The sequence below is a fragment of the Globicephala melas genome, chromosome 8 (genome assembly GCF_963455315.2).
Source record: "Globicephala melas chromosome 8, mGloMel1.2, whole genome shotgun sequence".
Lineage (NCBI taxonomy): Eukaryota > Metazoa > Chordata > Mammalia > Artiodactyla > Delphinidae > Globicephala > Globicephala melas.
In genome coordinates this window covers 52,740,493-52,758,000 of record NC_083321.1, presented here as the reverse complement: position 1 = coordinate 52,758,000, position 17,508 = coordinate 52,740,493, and the positions used below count along the sequence as shown (strand labels likewise).

Below are 17,508 nucleotides of genomic sequence, written 5' to 3'. Positions count from 1 at the left end.
CGGGGTTCCCAGTCCCCTGGGAACATGGTAGATCACTCACCCATTCATGGTCATGGCCTTTTCACCTCCAAGCTAGCCCACAGGATGGGTAACCAACCGTGATTCAGGGCAGTGGGGCAGAGAGCAGGGTCGAGGGTGGGTGCGGTGTGCTAAGGTTTGACAAAGGAGGTGACCTTTGATTGGGTGGAGGAGAAAGAGCATCTGGGGAAAGGGATCAGCAGGTCCCAGGACATGGCAGGTGGGAGAGCAAGAAGACTGAGAAGAACCAGCAGCCAACCCACAGAAGTGTGGACATGATAAATCCTTGCCTCCTTCAGCCACTAAGGTCTGCAGAGGCTCCTTACCCAGCGGGCAGGTCCTTCCCTCCTTGGCAAATCTTGCCCTTCCTTCACAGCCCTGCCCACCTGCCACTTCCTCCGTCTTCCCCTGGTGGAAACCATCACTCCCCCTCTGAACCCCAATGCCCTTGATTCCCACCTCTCTTGTGACCCTATAGCACCCACCTCATAGGGTCAGAACAGGCCATCATGAGATGCTGGGCACATCTATGACCCGACTCCTAATTACACCTACTCCCTACCATACCTCACAGGACATGAAATGGCTAATTACGTCATAATACTATCTATACCCAGAAAACCGAGTTCGGTATTGTGATCCTTATTTCTCCAATGATAAAACTGAAGTTTGGAAGAGATGTGACTTGCCCAGAGTCACTGAAAAGGGTTGGGCCAGGCTTACGCCCAAATTTACATTCTCAGAACGCCCCCCATTTGTACTTATGGGTGTGATTATAACTTCTGGAGGGAAAAGGCCTTATTTTCTTGCTCCAGGTGTGGGAGTTCACAGTACTGGTCCTACCCTACCATCCTGTCCTTTCACTAATGACACATGTCACAGACCCAGGAACCCAGAGTTCTTCTCATCAGGGGTGTGTCCCCATCTACCCTGCTTGTAGACACATAGGAATATTCACTCCTCATGTCTGGCCTTTGTTTTCTGGCTGGGCTACCCTGTATCTTTATATAACCAGTTCCCTTCTCTCCCATAGGACAGGCCAGAAGTGGTAAGTTGGAGTAGACGGGTCAGGAAGAAAGAGGCAACATGCCATTCTTTGGCCCATCTGATCCACCATCTGGGAAGGGGAGACAGGGCAGCAGGGCTGGGGGGGCAGGCTGCGGGGCAAAGGTGAGGCTCTGACCAGCGCTCCCAGGTGGAAGTGGGGAATATGAGAAAAAAAGTAAAACAGAATCTTTCATTTGATGAATTGACATTTATGGAGCCCATTTTTTATACCAAGGTCAGGGCTGAACTTACAAAGGATGGAGTAGGAGTTGCCTCATGGAGCTCTCAGCCCATGTGACGTCAGAGCTGAGACTCAGAGGTCATCCTAGTCACTCGGGGAAACTGAGACTCAGGACGGCGAAGAAGTCCGCTCCCGGGCATTCAGCCGATGACAGAGTGCAATTCTCCTTCCCTACCTCTGGACCCCTCTGGCTGCCATTTCAGGGCTCAGAGGACTCAGACACTCAAAGGTGCCCAGGGTGAGTGCAGGGGCTTTGTGGCCTTGCCCTCCTCTCCAGCTCAGGGAGGGAGGAGCTGGGACAGGCAGGATGCAGGATGAGGGAAATTGTAGGAGAAAGGGCTGCCGCTGGTGGCTTCTTGCAGCTGTCACTCAAGGCAGAGGAAGAAAAACCTGGTAATATTTCCTGCCCACTGAGTGACAGGACCACAGAGGACAGAGAACCCGGACATTATTCCCTCCCAGCATCTCTCCCATTTCTCAGGTGGGCAGACCAAGGAGGGGGCTCCTTGCAGAGGGGTCACAGCAGGAGTGCAAATCACCGATGCCAGAGTATGGTCTCCTCTGCCACACTGCCAGTTGTGACTCGGGGCCTGGCATGGGTTAGAAACGCAGGAGTCATCGAAGGCTTTGGAGATGTGCTCAACGGACACCTCCGCGAAGCCTTCTGGGATCACAGCCCCTCCCTCTATTCTCCCTAATGCCAGCCCTGCCCTTTGGGGCAGCCCCTCCTCTGGGGAGGCACTAGCAGAATTCCAAGTGTTGGTCACTGGGGACGTTGTACTTGAGCTTGTGGGCTTCGAAGAGGTTGCTTAGCTCCTTCATGTAGCGTTGGTGCAGCCTGTCCACCTCTTCCTGTGAGGGATGCGGTGTCTTCTGCACCTCGATGGGCGTCCCCACTGCAAGACACAAAGGAGTGAGGTGGCCCAGAGCAGGAACCACCGGAGTTGCAGTGCCCTTGGGGTTCACACCACAATGGTCATCGGTGCAGGAAAGTGCTCTTACTGTCTCACTTTCAATTCTATTTTGGGTGATAAGTTCTAAGATGTTAGGGCAACTCCAAGATTCTGATATATTAACAATACCACCAGCTGGCATTTACAAGCAATATCTCCTATAATCATCCTAACAATCCTATACGGATAGAACCTGCTATTATTCCTCTTTGACAGGTCAGGCGATGAGGCTCAAGGAGGTTAAGTAACTTGTTCAAGGTCACATAGCCAGGAAGAATCAGTGCCAGGTGGTAAGCCCTGGGGGTGTGTTCTTAACCTCCAGGCCTGGTGGCTCTGGGAGTCTCAGATACCGTGATGGGAAGCGCCTGTATGTCTTGGGGGGAGGCGGCCCACAGCCCAAGCGCCCTTCTTCACCCCTCTCTCTCCATGCTGGCCTGCAGTGCCCCCTTTCTAGGGAGGGATCGGGAGGCCCTATGTACCTCCTTCCTCTGGTTCTGCCTGGCTCAGGAAGAAGCTGCTGTGTTCTTCTCTTGGGAATGGCTCTGGAGGCAGCACATGTGAATTATATTCATGAAAATATTACCACACAACCCAGAGAAAGTCATGGTGTAGGGGACTAACCAAGTCTGTACTCAACTAAGGAATGACTGGGTGGTTGGAGATGAACAGACCTCTCTCTACAAGCTTTGCCATTGGAACCTAGGTGGAATCCAAGAAGAAAGCAAATGAGCTGTCCAAATAGCTGCAAAGACGGTGCTAAGTCCATGCACTGAAGCCCATGCCCATTATTTACAGGAAAATCCCTCAGGCTCTCTTTCATAGCCTGCTGATTGCTACTTTACACACAATTCTAACACCTGGAATGCCCTTCCCTTGTATCCATCTTCTCCAATAAGCCTTATGAGATCATCTGGTCAGAATTAAACCCTCCTTCTTTGGTATAATAAAAAAGTCAAATAGATCCTGACCAAACCTCAACTTATTTACTCAAGGGCAGGGTGTTCTTTTGGAAATGATTTAACTTCTCTGAGTCTCAGTTTGCCATTAGTGAAATGGGGATGACAGTCCCTGCCTCCAAGGTTGTTGGGATAACTGAGCTGCTGCATGTAAGGAGCCAATACAGTGCCTGGCACACAGCAGGTGCTCGGTACTCAGTAGTGGCTACTGTTCTTTGTGTCTCTGTTAGAGTTCTCCTCCCAGACTGCCTTATATCTGCCTGTGTAACTGTTTCCCAGTCTAGAATGTGAGTTCCACAAGGTCAAAGATGTGTCTGGCCCATGTGCATGTCCCCTTGCAGCACACAGCCTGGGCCCCTTGCCCTGTAGGTTTCCCCATCCCAGCCTGGGTCTTGGCTCACCCACGGTGGTGATGGGCTGGCGGTAGGGCATAAGACCAAAGCTGTACTGGAAGACACCACGGCCATGGAAGAGCGGGAGGGAGACTCTCATGATCTTCTGCAGTCGGTTCTGGGTCCGGCGCAACCAGGAGCCAGGAGAGTTGTCAACCTGGTCAAATAGGTCATTCTCCCCAAAGGAGAAGATCGGCACCAGAGCTACCCTGGAGGGAGACAGGAGAGAGGGTTAGGAGGTGCAAGAAGGTGCAAGCTTGTCACCTAGCTTCCTGCAGGGACCCAGTGACCAGGAATTAGGGTAGAGAACAGAGCCCTGGGCCGGAAGTAGGAGGCCTCTGGTGTCTCCCAGCCCTGCTATGGCCTTGCTTTGTGATTGTGGGCAGGTCCCAGCTCTTCTCAGGACCACTGCCTGGCAGTTGTAACATGACAGGGAGACTAGAATGCTGCAGAGAGTCCTCCCAGATAGAAAAAAACATTTGCAAACTTTGGAAAAGTCTGACCTGCCCCAGTTAGCTTGTATTCTTCAAAGAAGCTCCAAGGTAGGAGAATAGTTCTAAGCAATGCCCCATTCTCCCAGATCCCCTCCGTCTCAGATCTAATGCAAGCTTTCAGCAGTATGACCCTTGACACTTAGTCCCTTTAATCACCAAATCTCCCTTCTAGACTCTTCTCTGGGTATTTGGGAATGAGACAGTACATCGTCACCAACACAGAATCTTCATTGTGAATGGATTGAGAATCTCCCTGCCAGGGCTTCACTGGTGGCACAGTGGTTAAGAATCCACCTGCCAATGCAGGGGACACGGGTTCAAGCCCTGGTCCGGGAAGATCCCACATGCCTCGGAGCCCCTAAGCCCATGCGCCACAACTACTGAAGCCCGGGCACCTAGAGCCCGTGCTCTGCAATGAGAAGCCTGCGTGCTGCAAGGAAGAGTGGCCCCCACTCGCCGCAACTAGAGAAAGCCCACATGCAGCAACAAAGACCCAACGCAGCCAAAAATAAATAAATTAAATTAATTAATTAAAAAAAAATCTCCCTGCCAAAATAGGATCTGCATTAATCTCTGCTGTCTTCCCACTAAAATACAATCCTTGCCAATCTCCAATTGAACGAGAGCCCTCTCCCCCGATACCCGTGCATCAGGGCGAGCCTGATGAAGCCCTTGCGGTTCCGCAGCAGCAGCCTGTAGGCTCCAGGCCTGGCGTTCAGTGCCTCCTGGGAGCCCCCAACAATGATGGCCACCAGGTTGCCACCTCCCTTCCTGTTCAGAATGTGAGCGGCGCTCTCCTTGTCTGATGAGACCAGCCCTGGGGAGAGGAAGAAGGTCAAGTATGGTGTGAAGGGGGCAGGGATGGTGGAGGAGGATGTGCTCTGGGCTCCACCTCCCCGAACTGGGAGTTCCCTGAGGACTGAGACTGAGTCCTCCCCCTCTTCCCAACCCCTTGCCGAGCTCCTTGCTGGGCACGGAGCTGTGGGAAGTGCTTCCTTGGGTCTAGCCTCCTTCTCCACTACACATGTTCTTGGATTAAGCACAGAATTGTTAGAAGTCCTCCTTAAGATCCCTCCTCCATGCCTCCAGCCCTCATCTTCCTGGGCTACCCAGGGGTGGGAAGACTCACCCCCTGACATGATGTAATCCCTGAAGAAAGGGGCCCAGAACCACAAGTTCAGCATCATCAGATGTGGGCGGATGCCGGGGAACAGTGAAGAAAAACCGGTGCTCTCGGTGCACAGGTTGGTAAAAGCTCCAGCCGCCAGGACCCCGTGGGGGTGGAAGCCAGCGAGGTAGTTCCGGGAGGGGTCCAGCTCCACGGTCTTGACCAGCTGCGGGGACAGCAACCTGGTGAGTCGGGGCTGGATCTCAGGCCCTCCCTGATTCTGCCATCACCAGTGTGACCTTGAGCAACTTACTCCCCCTCTCTGAGCCTCAGGCTCTTATGAAGATGGAGATATGCGTTTGAAGGCATCTAGGGAGACTGTGGTGCCATCTGTGTCTCAGACTCGCTGCTGGCTTCGGACAAATTGCTTCCCTCTCTGGCTTTTAATTTATCAAATGCGGACATCTGACCCTGTCCCACCTACCTCCCAGGACTGCTGAGAAGCTCAGGTCCATGCGTGCCATGGAATTACCAAGACTACAGGACAGGATGATCATAATTGATACATTGAATTATAATTGGTATAGTTCAGACACCATCAAGGGCCACACAGCGGTGCCACTATGCTTGAAGAGCCCTATTTTAACAAAACTCCCTATGAGAGAATTTGGTGCTTAGGACCTGGGAGTGAGCATTTGCAAGATATATCAGGGGTGGTTGAAAGAGTGTGCAGACCTGGAGACTGGCCCTAGTCCTGTTAACCCCTCTGTACAATGCAAATGTCTCCCTGGTGGTTCTCTGCTCCCCCCATGTCAGACCTTCACTGCCATCCACCCACCTGTTCCCCTGCCCATTGGCAGCTCTGCCCTGGTCTGGTCAGTCCTGCAGCATGGCGGGTGCCAGGGAGACCACTAGATATTGTAGAGGGAGTGGGAGAGGAGAGCTGTTTGTCATTAGCAGCTTCCAGGCAAAGTGGGCTGAGGGTGGAAGGAGAGGAACTGAGTTAACAAGTGCTGCTCCCGCCATTTACTGGACAGGCTTCAGTGTGCAAAGATTACTGCCGGGGCACTGATTGTGTGTGTGACCAACCCCTGCTCCACTCTGCCAGTAACTGCCGGGCCTGCCCTTTACAGAGCCCTGTTATCTGGGAGGCACAGCCATCAGAGTTGGAGGCCCTGAGGCCCCTGGCCCAAGCCCTAAGCCCCTGGCAGGAGGCTCCCTGACAATTCTGCACAGGCCTTGCAGGCGTGAGCAGTCCATTCCACGCTGGCTCAGCTCTGACACCATGAAAGTTCATCCTGTCACCAAGCTGAAATTTTCAGAATGACCCTGAGGATTCTTGTTGCCTTCGGGCCCCAGAGGCCTGGCTGCCTGCTCTCAGAGCAGCCTGGTGGGACCCAAGGGACAGCAATGCGGGTCTGATCCTATCTGCCCTACCCAAGCTGAACAGCCCCAAATTGTCCTGTCCTTGACCTGGACTTGATCTCCGCAAATCCCCACCCCCCCAGTATGCCCTCTGGTTACCCTTGACCCTTTGCAGAAAGGCTGAGGGGACCATAGGTGGAGGCGCCATTGCTTCCCAGATGAGGACAAACTTCTTCCACTCGTTCGGTGGGGATTTATTGGACGTGAAAATAAGAACAAGCAGAGATAATTCTGGGTATTCTCATTGGGAAAGGTGTTTCCTTAGGAACCCATCTCGGTGTGTTTCTTGAAAAGCATACCTGGCTCCCCGCACTGAAGCACTTGCTTATGCATTCTCTTTCTCAGCTAGTGGGAAAATAATTTTGTACAACCTGCCTAAACGCAATGAGGCAGTATTTATTGATATTACAATTGAAAAACGTAACTGACCTTTTAGGCCAGCAACTCCACTGCTGAGGAAGTTAGCTACAGAATTTCTCATACTTGTGCAAAATGACATCTGAACAAGATTATTAACTGAAGTATCATTTTTAGTAATACCAAAACTTGGCATCCACTCAAATGTCCATCAACAGGGCCCATTTAGACAAATTATGGAACATTCACTCATGGGCCACTGTGTAGCCATAGGGATGTACGACATAGCTCCTCCTGTCCTGATACAGGAAGATGCCACAGTTGCTTGTCGGGTGAAAAAGCAAAGAGCAAGACGATGCGTGCAGAACGTCACCAGCTGTGCCGAGAAGGGTAACAGGAGGTGGAGACAGCTCCTCCTGGGGGAAACGTTGCCTGATTCTCCACCATTAGCCCTTTAGGAAGGCTAAGGGTGAGGTTGGAAAGCTCCAAGACACAGAGACTGTGCCCTAATTTTGCTTGAAATTCACCACTAGATGCTAGTTTGTAAAATCACAGTAAGAACTGATAGAAGCTCAGGGATCCACATGCATTTGACAGGGAAGGCAGAGGCTTGTGAATGTGGGGAGCTCCTTATCCGGACCCCCTGCCTCCTGGCCACCCTAAGATCCCTGCAGGGCCTGCGTTTTGAAGGTATGTGGAAGAGTAGGAGGGTCTCCAGGGAGGTGGTGGGGTCCAGAATCCGCAGGCCCCAGCGCCACCCCTGCAGGCTCCCAGCCCAGGACAGGCAAGTCAAAGTGCTCATCTTCTCACTCCCTGCAGGTCTCTTGGTGGTACTGCCCGCCCTCTGCAGGTGGTGATGCCACAGGCCTGTAGCGGGCGACAATCCTGAACACTGTGCGTATGGAATTTCTGCAAAACAAGTCCAGTGTCCCAAAGGTGTCAGTAGTCCCAGGGTTGAGAAACCCTCCTGGGGGGCTAACTGGCTGGGGCAGCAGGAGGATGGCGGGTAGGACAGGCACAGAGCTGCTCAGCATCAGGTTCTGCAACTGTCAGCAGCTCCAGCTGTAAAGAGAGCCAGATGCTGTCCTTTGGAGGTCACGGGATGGCAGGAAGACAGCCCCCTGGAGAGCTTTCAGTTGAAGAGCTCCAGTTCTGTGGAATGGCCTGCACTGGCCTCCATTACCTTATCCCTGAAAACCTCTCCCGCCTCATCCCCAGGTGCACCTTCTGCTTTAGTCACACTGTTGCTCAGAAACCATGCAGTGGCAGGCTCTGGGCCTGAGCTTGCGCTCTTCCCTTCGCAGGCCGCCTTTCCTTCCCTGGTGGACTCGGGATTTAGCTCACAGTGTGGAGGGAGACCACAGAGCCAGAATCTGCAAAGCTCTACTTGAGGCCAGAAACCACTTATAGTTTTCTTTGGCTTGGTAGCTGGTGTCACAAACACTCTCAGGCTACAGGCCATACTTTCCCATGGAAACTCTGGCCTTCCTGGCACAGAAGAGCGAGCCTGGGAAGAGGAGCGGGGGGATGGGAATTCAGAATCTCAAAGCTCAGAAGTCCTGGGGTGGGGATGAGGGACTCTGCCCATGACATTCCCATGGCTTCCCTCGGGACCCAGCAAACCCTGCTCGTTTGTGCTGACAAGGTCCTGGGAGGGCACCCTGCAGAGGAAGCAGATATGGGGTCGAGGAAGACTGCCCCCACCCGGGCCCCTCAGGTTGGCTCAGCACTGCCCACTTGCTCTGCCCTTCAACATCTATCACCCCTAATGAGCATGGAAGCCTCTGCCAGCCAACTTCCTGCCCTCTGCCCAGCCCCTGCCCTGCTGCCCTGCCTTGCCCTGCCCCATCCCACCCCTTCCCTTTGCCCAGGAGGCCCTGCTCACTGGATGCTAAGGGCTCCTGCACATGAGCTCTTGCCCAGCCTTTGCTAGTCCTTGCTGGGCTCCAGAACTCTCAGAAGGGAGCAAGGCGGGAACTCTGACTCTGCTGCTGAGCGCCCATGACTTGGCCAAGGTGTTTACCCTCTTTGAGCCTGTTTCCTCCATTCCCTATCGCTTTACCAGCTGGGGACCTAATTTCTGGAGGGCCAGGAAGAGGTGGGGCTCCCAGATTGGGGTGGGAGAAGCCATGCAGGTGTGAAGGGCAGAACAGCCAGTCTCTGGGCTATCAGAGTCCTCCCTAGACCCACAGCCATGCCCACATCTCCCCAGAATCCCCAGCAATTCAGTAAAATAATACAAACTACTAGTTTACCGAGAACATACAAAGTGCTTTACTTGCTGTCTCATGGAATCCACACAACCCAATGATGTATGTGGCATCATCTCCACTTTACATATGAGGAAACTGAGGCTCAGAGAGACTGTGTAACTCACCCAAGGTCACGTCACTTGTATGTTGCAGAACTGATCATAGAACCTAGTCTGTTCAGCTCCAGAGGCCACACTCTATATGTTTCTTCTCTCCTGTTTCCAGAGGAGGGCCACCTGCCCCTGCCTGGCACCTGAGTCCCCATTGCCTTCCCCATCCTGTCTGGACAATAAATCATCCCTGCCCAGCTGCTTATACCCAAGAGTTTAGTCTGTCTGGGATTCAGGAAAGGAGCCAAGGTCAGTTCACTCAATCAAGGATTCTGCTCCACTCAGGACTGAACTTTGGGTCCAGGGTCAAGTGTCCAAAAGGCCATGAGGTGCCCTGAGTCAGAAAGTCAGAGATTCTAAGCACTCCAGTGGGAGGGATCAGTGTGCTCACTGGATACATTTGTAGACTAAGATTTAGAATGGGGCAAGGCCTTGTCCAGGATGCCTAACATACCAGATTGAGGGGAAGAATCTGAGAACAAGTTCAGGGTCCTCTCCCCTGTCCCTCTAAACTGACTAAATGCACAAACTTTAAATCAGTAAAAGAGCTTTGTATGTGAACTTGATCACATCCTTGTCCCTCTCTAGGGGTTCGTCTCCTCATCTTATGAAGTGTGGGGCTAGAGGGTCTCTTAGGACCTTAAGTTTATTACCTTCACCCCCAAGCATGGCTACTGAGGGGTTTATAAGATACATATGTGTGCCACACTACATGGCCCACAGAGCTCCTTCAAATCCTGTTCATTCATCAGTCCTCATACTTGCCCCAAATCCCTGCAGGTGGGAAACCACGGCCAGACAGAAGCTGGACTCTTCCCCAGGCCACATAGTGGTGGAAGCCTGGCTCCTACCTCCCAGCCCAGTATTCTGCTCACTGCACACAGGGCCGCACTTCCCAACGGACACGTGGGGCACTACGGTCCTGGCCACACCCCAGCCAGCCCCATTACTCACTGAGACAGGGAAATAGTCCTTCATGTACTTCCATATGACCCAGCGCCTTATGGCCTCAATGCGCCTGCCCCCCTGCCATGGCTTGTCTCGGTCCAGGTACCACCAGGTTGCATACAGGATACTGAAGATCCAGAATCTTGTGAACAGGAGACCAATGAAGACCACAATGCAGATCTGGGCTGGGGAGGGAAGCAGAAACCATCATCAGTGGTCAGAGGGGTGAAGGAAGGATTTCCACCCTTATGCCCAGCACCAGCAGCACTGTCCTGTCCAGCCCTCACCCCAGGCAGAAGGGGTCAGCCTCCCCTCCCCTCAAAGAGGAAGGAATGCAGCCCATCCAGTGTCACACTGGGAGCCTGGATTTGAAGCCAGGTACGCCTAACTCCAAACTCACTTTTTCCCACTGCACCAGGCTGCCTCATTCACTCCAGTCTCCCCCCTCCACCTCCTCTCTGTCCAGTTAAGTATCTGTATTCACCAGGTGCTCAATAAATGCCTGAGGGAGAAGTGACTGGTTTAACTGTTTCTCGTTTCCACCCTTTGGGCCCTCAGAGAAAAAGGAGACATTCTCTCTGCCCAGCCCTCTCTCTGTCCACTCTCGCCCATCTTTCCATAGATAAATTCTGCCAGATCCCCCCTCTAATTAAAGTCCTTCCATGGCTTTCTCATAACTTTAAAAACAGCCATGTAGCTCAGCCTGGCATTCAGGCTCCCCACGGCCGGTCTGATCCCCCTCCCACTCCAGCCTCACTCACCCACACGCACTCCATGCTCCGGCCACATGGAACTGCTCAGTGTACCTACACTGAGAGACTGAGTTCCTTCAATCTCTTAGCTTTTGCTTATGCTGCTTCCTCTGCCTGCCATGCCCTTTCCTGATGAAGGAGGCAGGAAGTAAGAGGCCAACTTGTGGCTGGCCCATGGGTTGGGGTGCAGCATGGCTAGGACCAGGCCAAGTGAGGAAATACCTTCTTACCTACGATTCCAAGTCCCTTGCAGCAAGCTAACCCTGGCTTCATCTCAGGGTCAGGGGGTCTGTGGGGCTGACCCTTACCTGATGCTAATGGAACATCATTCCCAGAGAATACTTCTCCCTCCCCATCCCATTCCTTCCAGTCAACACCATGCACTCACACTCTTAAAAAGGTCAGCCTCCGGTTGTCTTGCATCTGAAAGTGGGGTAGACTGGGTCTGTCATTCCTGGCAGGCTTCCAGGAGAAGGGGACTTTTGACCCAGACTGAACAGTAGTAAAATTCATAAGCCAGAGAAAATAGGTTGGGGCTCACAGATTTTCAGTTTACACAGAACACCTATGTGCCAGGTGTTGGTGGTTCAGCCATGAACAACAGAGAAAAATTCCTGCCCTCGTGGAGCTGACTTTCCAGTGCTGTGTTTGGGGCACTTGTTAGTTTTTAAAAATTTCTATGGTGGTAAAATATACGTAACATAAACTTTATCATCTGAACCATTTTTAAGTGTACAGTTCAGTGGCATTAAGTTCATTCACATTGACCATCATGAACATCCATTCCCAGAACTCTTTTCATTTTCCCAAACTGAACCTCTGTACCCATTAAACAAAAACTCCCATGTCCCCCTCCCCCAGCCCCTGGCAACCACCATTCTCTTTTCTGTCTCCATGAATTTGATTAGTCCACAAACCTCACATAAGAGGAATCATAAAGTATTTGTGTGTGTGTGTGTGTGTGTGTGTGTGTGTGTGTGACTGGCTTATCTCACTTAGCACAACATCCTCAAGATTCATTCATGTTGTATGTTTCAGAAACTCCTTCCTTTTTATGGCTGAATAACATTCCATTGTGTTATTTGCGGCATTTGCTATACATTCATCCATCAATGGACCGATGGACAATTGGGTTTCTTCCACCTCTGTAGTTTATTTTAAAATAGCATTTAATTAGTCACTAATAATGAAAAATGGGGAGACTTCACACTCAAACCCATTCATCTGGCATCTCTTGAACATCAGGAAGGAGCGGCAGCCCTGAGTCACTGCCTTCGCAGGCAGCTCCCCTCCAGGCATTTCCCCTCCTTCCCAGGCCTGCTGGCCAATGGCTGCTGGAACCCGTGCTCTCACATCAGCCTCGTGATTCCTGGAGGATTCAGAAAAGGACGAACCACACTCCTGGTGAGTTGATCACTTTTTTGTTTGCCTTTAAGATTTTTTAATAAAAAACTTGAAAGGGAAAGTTGCAGAAGAGTGGGAATGAAATGCCACCATTTGCATGAAGAATAACATGTCCACCCTTGTGGATGCGCATGCATAGAGGCTGGAAGGACACCTGCAGATCTGGAGGGAGGAGGCAGACGCCAGGAGGTAAGGGATAAGGATGGCCTGGCAGTTGACTTAGATTTTATCATTTTTACTTATATAACAAATATTTAATGTGAGAAAATGGTAAAGAACCTCAGCTAGGACTCTCTGCCCTTGGGCAAAATCAAAAGTCTATGTGGGTTGATCCCCCTTTCAGAAAACCGCCTCTAGAGAATAAAACAGAGTTGTTAATAGTGGCTCCCTGGAGGGAATTCCCTGGCCGTCCAGTGCTTAGGACTCTGCGCTTTCACGGCTGCTTTCACACAAGCCACGATGTGCACAGCCCAAAATACATACATACATACATAAATAAATAAATAAATAAATAAAAATAGTGGCTCCCTGGAGGGTAGGATTTGGGGAAGTCTTTCACTTTCAGGATACATATTTTGTTTGGATGTGCTACAACAGCACATATTCATTTTTGTAACTAACATAGCATGTTAAGGTTAGGAAAAAACCCACGCAAGAGGAACTTGCACTTGATAGAAAGAACTCTCCACCATCCCCCTCACCCTGAGGTCACCTTTTAACTCCGATCAGCAAGCAAAACCCAAACTTGGGGATCTTTTCAATCCCTTAGGAAGGGAGACACCTTCTTTCACCTTGTAACACCAAGGGGGAGAAATGTAAGAACCACTTTACTGAGACCCAGAGAGGGTATGCAAATTGGCTAAGGTCCCAGAGCAAGCTAGTAGGATGGGACCTGGCATTCAATTCTACTCTTTTGTCTACATCATGCTCCCAACATTCATTCATTCAACAAACATTTATCAACACCAACTCTTCTAGGAGCTGGAGATGCAGCTGAGAACAAGACCATTTGAATGGAGCTTACCTTCTTCCTGTGTGAGTGTGTGAATTATAGAGGAGAGGAAAGGAAACTGAGTAAACATGTAACCCACTGGAAAGTATTTGTTTCTGGGCCCTGAGTCCTCAGTGACAGGGCCTGGTTGACCTCTCTGGCCAATTCTTTGCCCCTCCCCAAAATGCCTGCTCTATGTCCAGCGTGAGCCAGCCGTTCACAACATGTGTGGTGTTTACTCCCCCACTGGAAGTCCTTACTCTCCTGCCAGTCTGTAAATCCTGCCCTGTGGACTCATCTCCTAAGTATCCTTGAAAAGGGGCCCTTTCTTTCCACTCACTGCCAGACCAGGGGAGGCAATCTCTTTCTTAAAGGGCCAGATTGTAAATATTTTAGACTCTGAGGCTATATGGGGCGACTTGGAGGATATTACATAGGCACGTAATCGTTTGAATTACGCAAACATTTAAAATCTAAAAACTATCCTTGGCTCATGGGCTGTACAAATGCAAAAACAATCAGTGGGCTGGATTTGGTCCATGCCACATGGGACCCTGATCTAGCTGGTGGCTACTCCCTGCTATTGGTCTAACCCCCACACCCCAAACACAGCAGATCCATAGACTTCAGGCACTGAGACCTGTCACACACAGATTGGACCTTGTCACTCCTGTACCAAAAAGCCTCCTGGGCTCCCCTTTGTCCCCAAGATAAGGGACAAGGTACAAGCTCCTGCTCGTGGCGCGAGTGGGCTCAGATCCCTTTGCTCAGCGACCCTCCCTCTAGCTCCAGACCCAGCGCTGCTTGACCTCCCTGTGCTGCTCCTGACATTGCCAGGATCCCCGGCTGGGCTGGGGGTGGGCACGGACAGTCAGACACACTCCTGCTGGGAAAGCTTTCCCAAGGCCAGCTGGGCAAAATGTCCCTCATCCCCTGTAATCCCCGGGCCTCAGCCCACCTGGCTCTGGGCCCCCAGTGCCCTTTGCCCAGGAGCCAGCCTACTTGTCGGCTTGTGGCCTCCTGCCCCTTCTCCACACCTCCTCCCACGCCCTCAGCCCTCTCTCCTCCCTCTACCACCTTCCCTCTCCTCCTCTGGCAGTAGGAGGAGTCCAGACCTACAGCCTTGGACATTTAAGGCAATTAGCTTCTCTGCTCATCTGTGGAATGGGGTAACCGGGGATATTTTAAATGTTTTAACAACCCTTAGGGCAGAGACACAGGTCAATCATCAGGGATGCTAGGGGCAGGGAACTGGAGGGCTTGCTTTAGCTGCAAAATTTCGGGGAGCTTCTGAGCGAGGACATGGGGTATGTGTAGTGTGTGTGTGTGTGTGTGTGTGTGTGTGTGTGTGTGTGTGTGTGTGTGTGTGTGTGTGTGTGTGTGTGTGTGTGTGTGTGTGTGTGTGTGTGTGTGTGTGTGTGTGTGTGTGTGTGTGTAATGGCTATTGACCAGTCTGTAAAGAGTATGTCCACAGTTTAACGCCATTGTAGTGGCATCAGTGTACAGGCTGAACACTAGCCCTGGGGGGCGCACTCCCTACCCTGTCTGGTGCCAACAGGTGAGATGAAGAATCCCATTGCCTCCCACGCCCCCAGCCCAGCCCACCTTACCCAGAGCCAGAAAGCAGAAAACCCACTGCAGGACCACAAAGGTCTGCATCCTGCGCTCCCATGGCACGGACAAGGGTGCAAACTTCACCATGCTGTCTCTTTGGTTGATTCCGGTGTCTTCTCTGAGCTCTGCTGTGGTCTGAGGCACCTACTTACTGGTTTTTGCTGCTGCCAGAGGTTGAGTAAGCGTTAGTGGTTGGGGAGGAGGGCGCCCCACCCCACACTGCCCAGCCCAACGCCTCCCTGCCCCCGCCCTGGCAAGGATCTGTTTCCTGGTAGAAAGCTTTGAACCCACTTGCCCTGGAGCCAGGTAAAGGAAGGAGGAAGGGAAGGACATTTGCCTCCTCAAGCAAAACCTTATCTGCCAGATGCCTTTCTCTGTGCCTGAATCTTGCCCTCCACTTGGCAGGTAAAGCACTGTGTGTAGGGCAATCCTGTCCCTCTTCACCTACCCAATGACATGGCTGCAATAACTGTCTCCTCTCTTCTGCCACTGTTCCCCTCCACAAACATGCAGTAGCAACTCCTGTCCACAAATCCTTCGGCCCCACCGTCTCCTCCACCTTCTGCCCTATTCATGGAAGAGCCCTGTCTGCATTCCACATCCTCCCCTCCCATTCTGTCCTCCCTCCTCCAGACTTTAGATGCCATTGTTCCATGGAACTGTCCTTGACAAGTTCACCAATGGCCTCCATGCTGCTGAATCCAGTGGTCCATTCTCAGCTCTCTTCTTGACCTCTCGGCAGCCTGAGACACAGTTGGTCACTCCCTGCTCCTTGAAACCACTTGGCCTGTGGACTCCACACTCTCCTGGTTTCTTTCCTGCCCCTCTGGCTGCCCCTGGGTCTAATTGTGGCTCTTAGCCTTCACAGGCTAAGTGTTGGAGTACTCTCTTGCCCACTTAGTCCTTGTGAAACAGGAGGGAAGAAGGCAGGGCACAACCTTTAAAAGAATGACATAGGGCTTCCCTGGTGGCGCAGTGGTTGAGAGTCCGCCTGCTGATGCAGGGGACACGGGTTCGTGTCCCGGTCCGGGAAGATCCCACATGCCGCGGAGCGGCTGGGCCCGTGAGCCACGGCCACTGAGTCTGCGCGTCCGGAGCCTGTGCTCCGCAACAGGAGAGGCCACGGCAGTGAGAGGCCTGCGTACTGCAAAAAAAAAAGAAAAAAAAAAAAAGAATGACATAGCCCGAGGACACGACATAAACTGATTAGAACCAAATAAGTCCAAGATGGCGGACGAGTCGACCTTCACTAGACTTTGTGTGTGTTTAATTTTGGCTGCAGCATGTGGAATCTTAGTTCCCCAACCAGGGATAGAACCCGTGCCCGCTGCAGTGGAAGCACAGAGTCCTAACCTCTGGACCACCAGGGAAGTCCCTCTAGTGGACCTTGAGCCTCAGTATACACTCATTGTAACATATCATCAAGCTAAATGTCACACCCACAGGTGCCACGACAGTTCAAGGCCAACCATAAAGGACAAAAAGTAGGCGGTGGCCCAATTCCTGGAAATCCCCACCCCTTCCCCCAAATAGCTGGAATACTACTTCCACTCAGTAGCCTATGCAATTACCCACCCCTATAAAAACTGACAACCCCATACCCTGGTGTCTTTCTCACATTCTGAGATGGCCTACACTCTGTCTGTGGAGTGTTTCTCTCTAAATAAATCCACTTCTTACCTATCACTTTGTCTCTCACTGAATTCTTTCTGCTATGAGACATCAAGAATCTGAGCTTCATTAAGTCCTGAGATCAGGCCTGTGATCTCAGTTAAAAGACTGTGGGTTCAAGTCCCACTCTGGGTTTTGGCTGGGTTCCAGTTCCAGCCCATAGGTTCAAGCCCCAATCTGAGTTACACAGTTTCACTTGGAACCTCCCTCTTCTCTCCACCCTCTCTCCTACAGAGACTTCACCCAGGCTCATGGCCTTGGAGTCTATCTGCAGGACAAACACTTCCAAACTGCATCTGCAGCCCTGACTTCCCCCTGGGCTCCAGACTTGACTAGCTAGGTGGCTACTTGACATCTTCCCTGACAGCCGGCTCAGCACCTCCATCACAGCCTGTCTAAAACTGAACTTGACCTCCCCTCACCTGCCCAGGCTGGCCTTTCCTCTGCTGTTTGCCATCTTAGGAAAGGGGACTCCAGTGACCTGGTTCCTCAGGACAAAACCTTAGAGTCACACTAGACTCTTTCCGTCCCTCTCCATCCAACTCTCTCAGTCAGTTCTCCTAAATCTCTCCATTTAAATGTACACTTTGTACTGAAATGTATCAAGCATATAGTAAAAGGCACAAATCCTAAGTGTAGGAGTGACACATTGTCACAGAGTGGACATGCTGGTGTGACCTCTGCTCTGATGCACAGATAGAACCTGACCAGCACCCATGTCCTTGCCTGTCACTCCTCTCCTCCTCGACCCTCACACCAACCTCGTCTCTGTTTC

At 51.7% G+C, this 17,508-nt stretch overlaps 1 protein-coding gene across 1 annotated transcript; it reads right to left on the bottom strand.

Annotated features, from left to right (window-relative positions):
- Positions 1-1,709: 1,709 nt before the first annotated feature.
- MOGAT2 (monoacylglycerol O-acyltransferase 2) lies at positions 1,710-15,149 on the bottom strand. The gene is made up of 6 exons (XM_030836047.3): positions 15,059-15,149; positions 10,308-10,486; positions 5,231-5,435; positions 4,744-4,918; positions 3,617-3,816; positions 1,710-2,202 (listed from the first exon to the last, which is right to left on the bottom strand). Exons 1-6 carry the CDS (start codon positions 15,147-15,149, stop codon positions 2,048-2,050), a joined length of 1,005 nt encoding a protein of 334 aa, XP_030691907.1. The 3' UTR covers positions 1,710-2,047.
- Between the last annotated feature and the right edge of the window lie 2,359 nt (positions 15,150-17,508).

What these genes read in the sequence shown, in the direction of transcription:
- MOGAT2 (XM_030836047.3), bottom strand. Translation starts at nt 15,149, where the DNA reads ATGGTGAAGTTTGCACCCTTGTCCGTGCCATGGGAGCGCAGGATGCAG. An exon ending in TTTCTGCTTTCTGGCTCTGG is followed by an intron (nt 10,487 to 15,058) that starts GTAAGGTGGGCT and finishes TTCCCTCCCCAG; the next exon opens with CCCAGATCTGCATTGTGGTC. An exon ending in AGGCTCGCCCTGATGCACGG is followed by an intron (nt 3,817 to 4,743) that starts GTATCGGGGGAG and finishes GTCTCCCTCCAG; the next exon opens with GGTAGCTCTGGTGCCGATCT.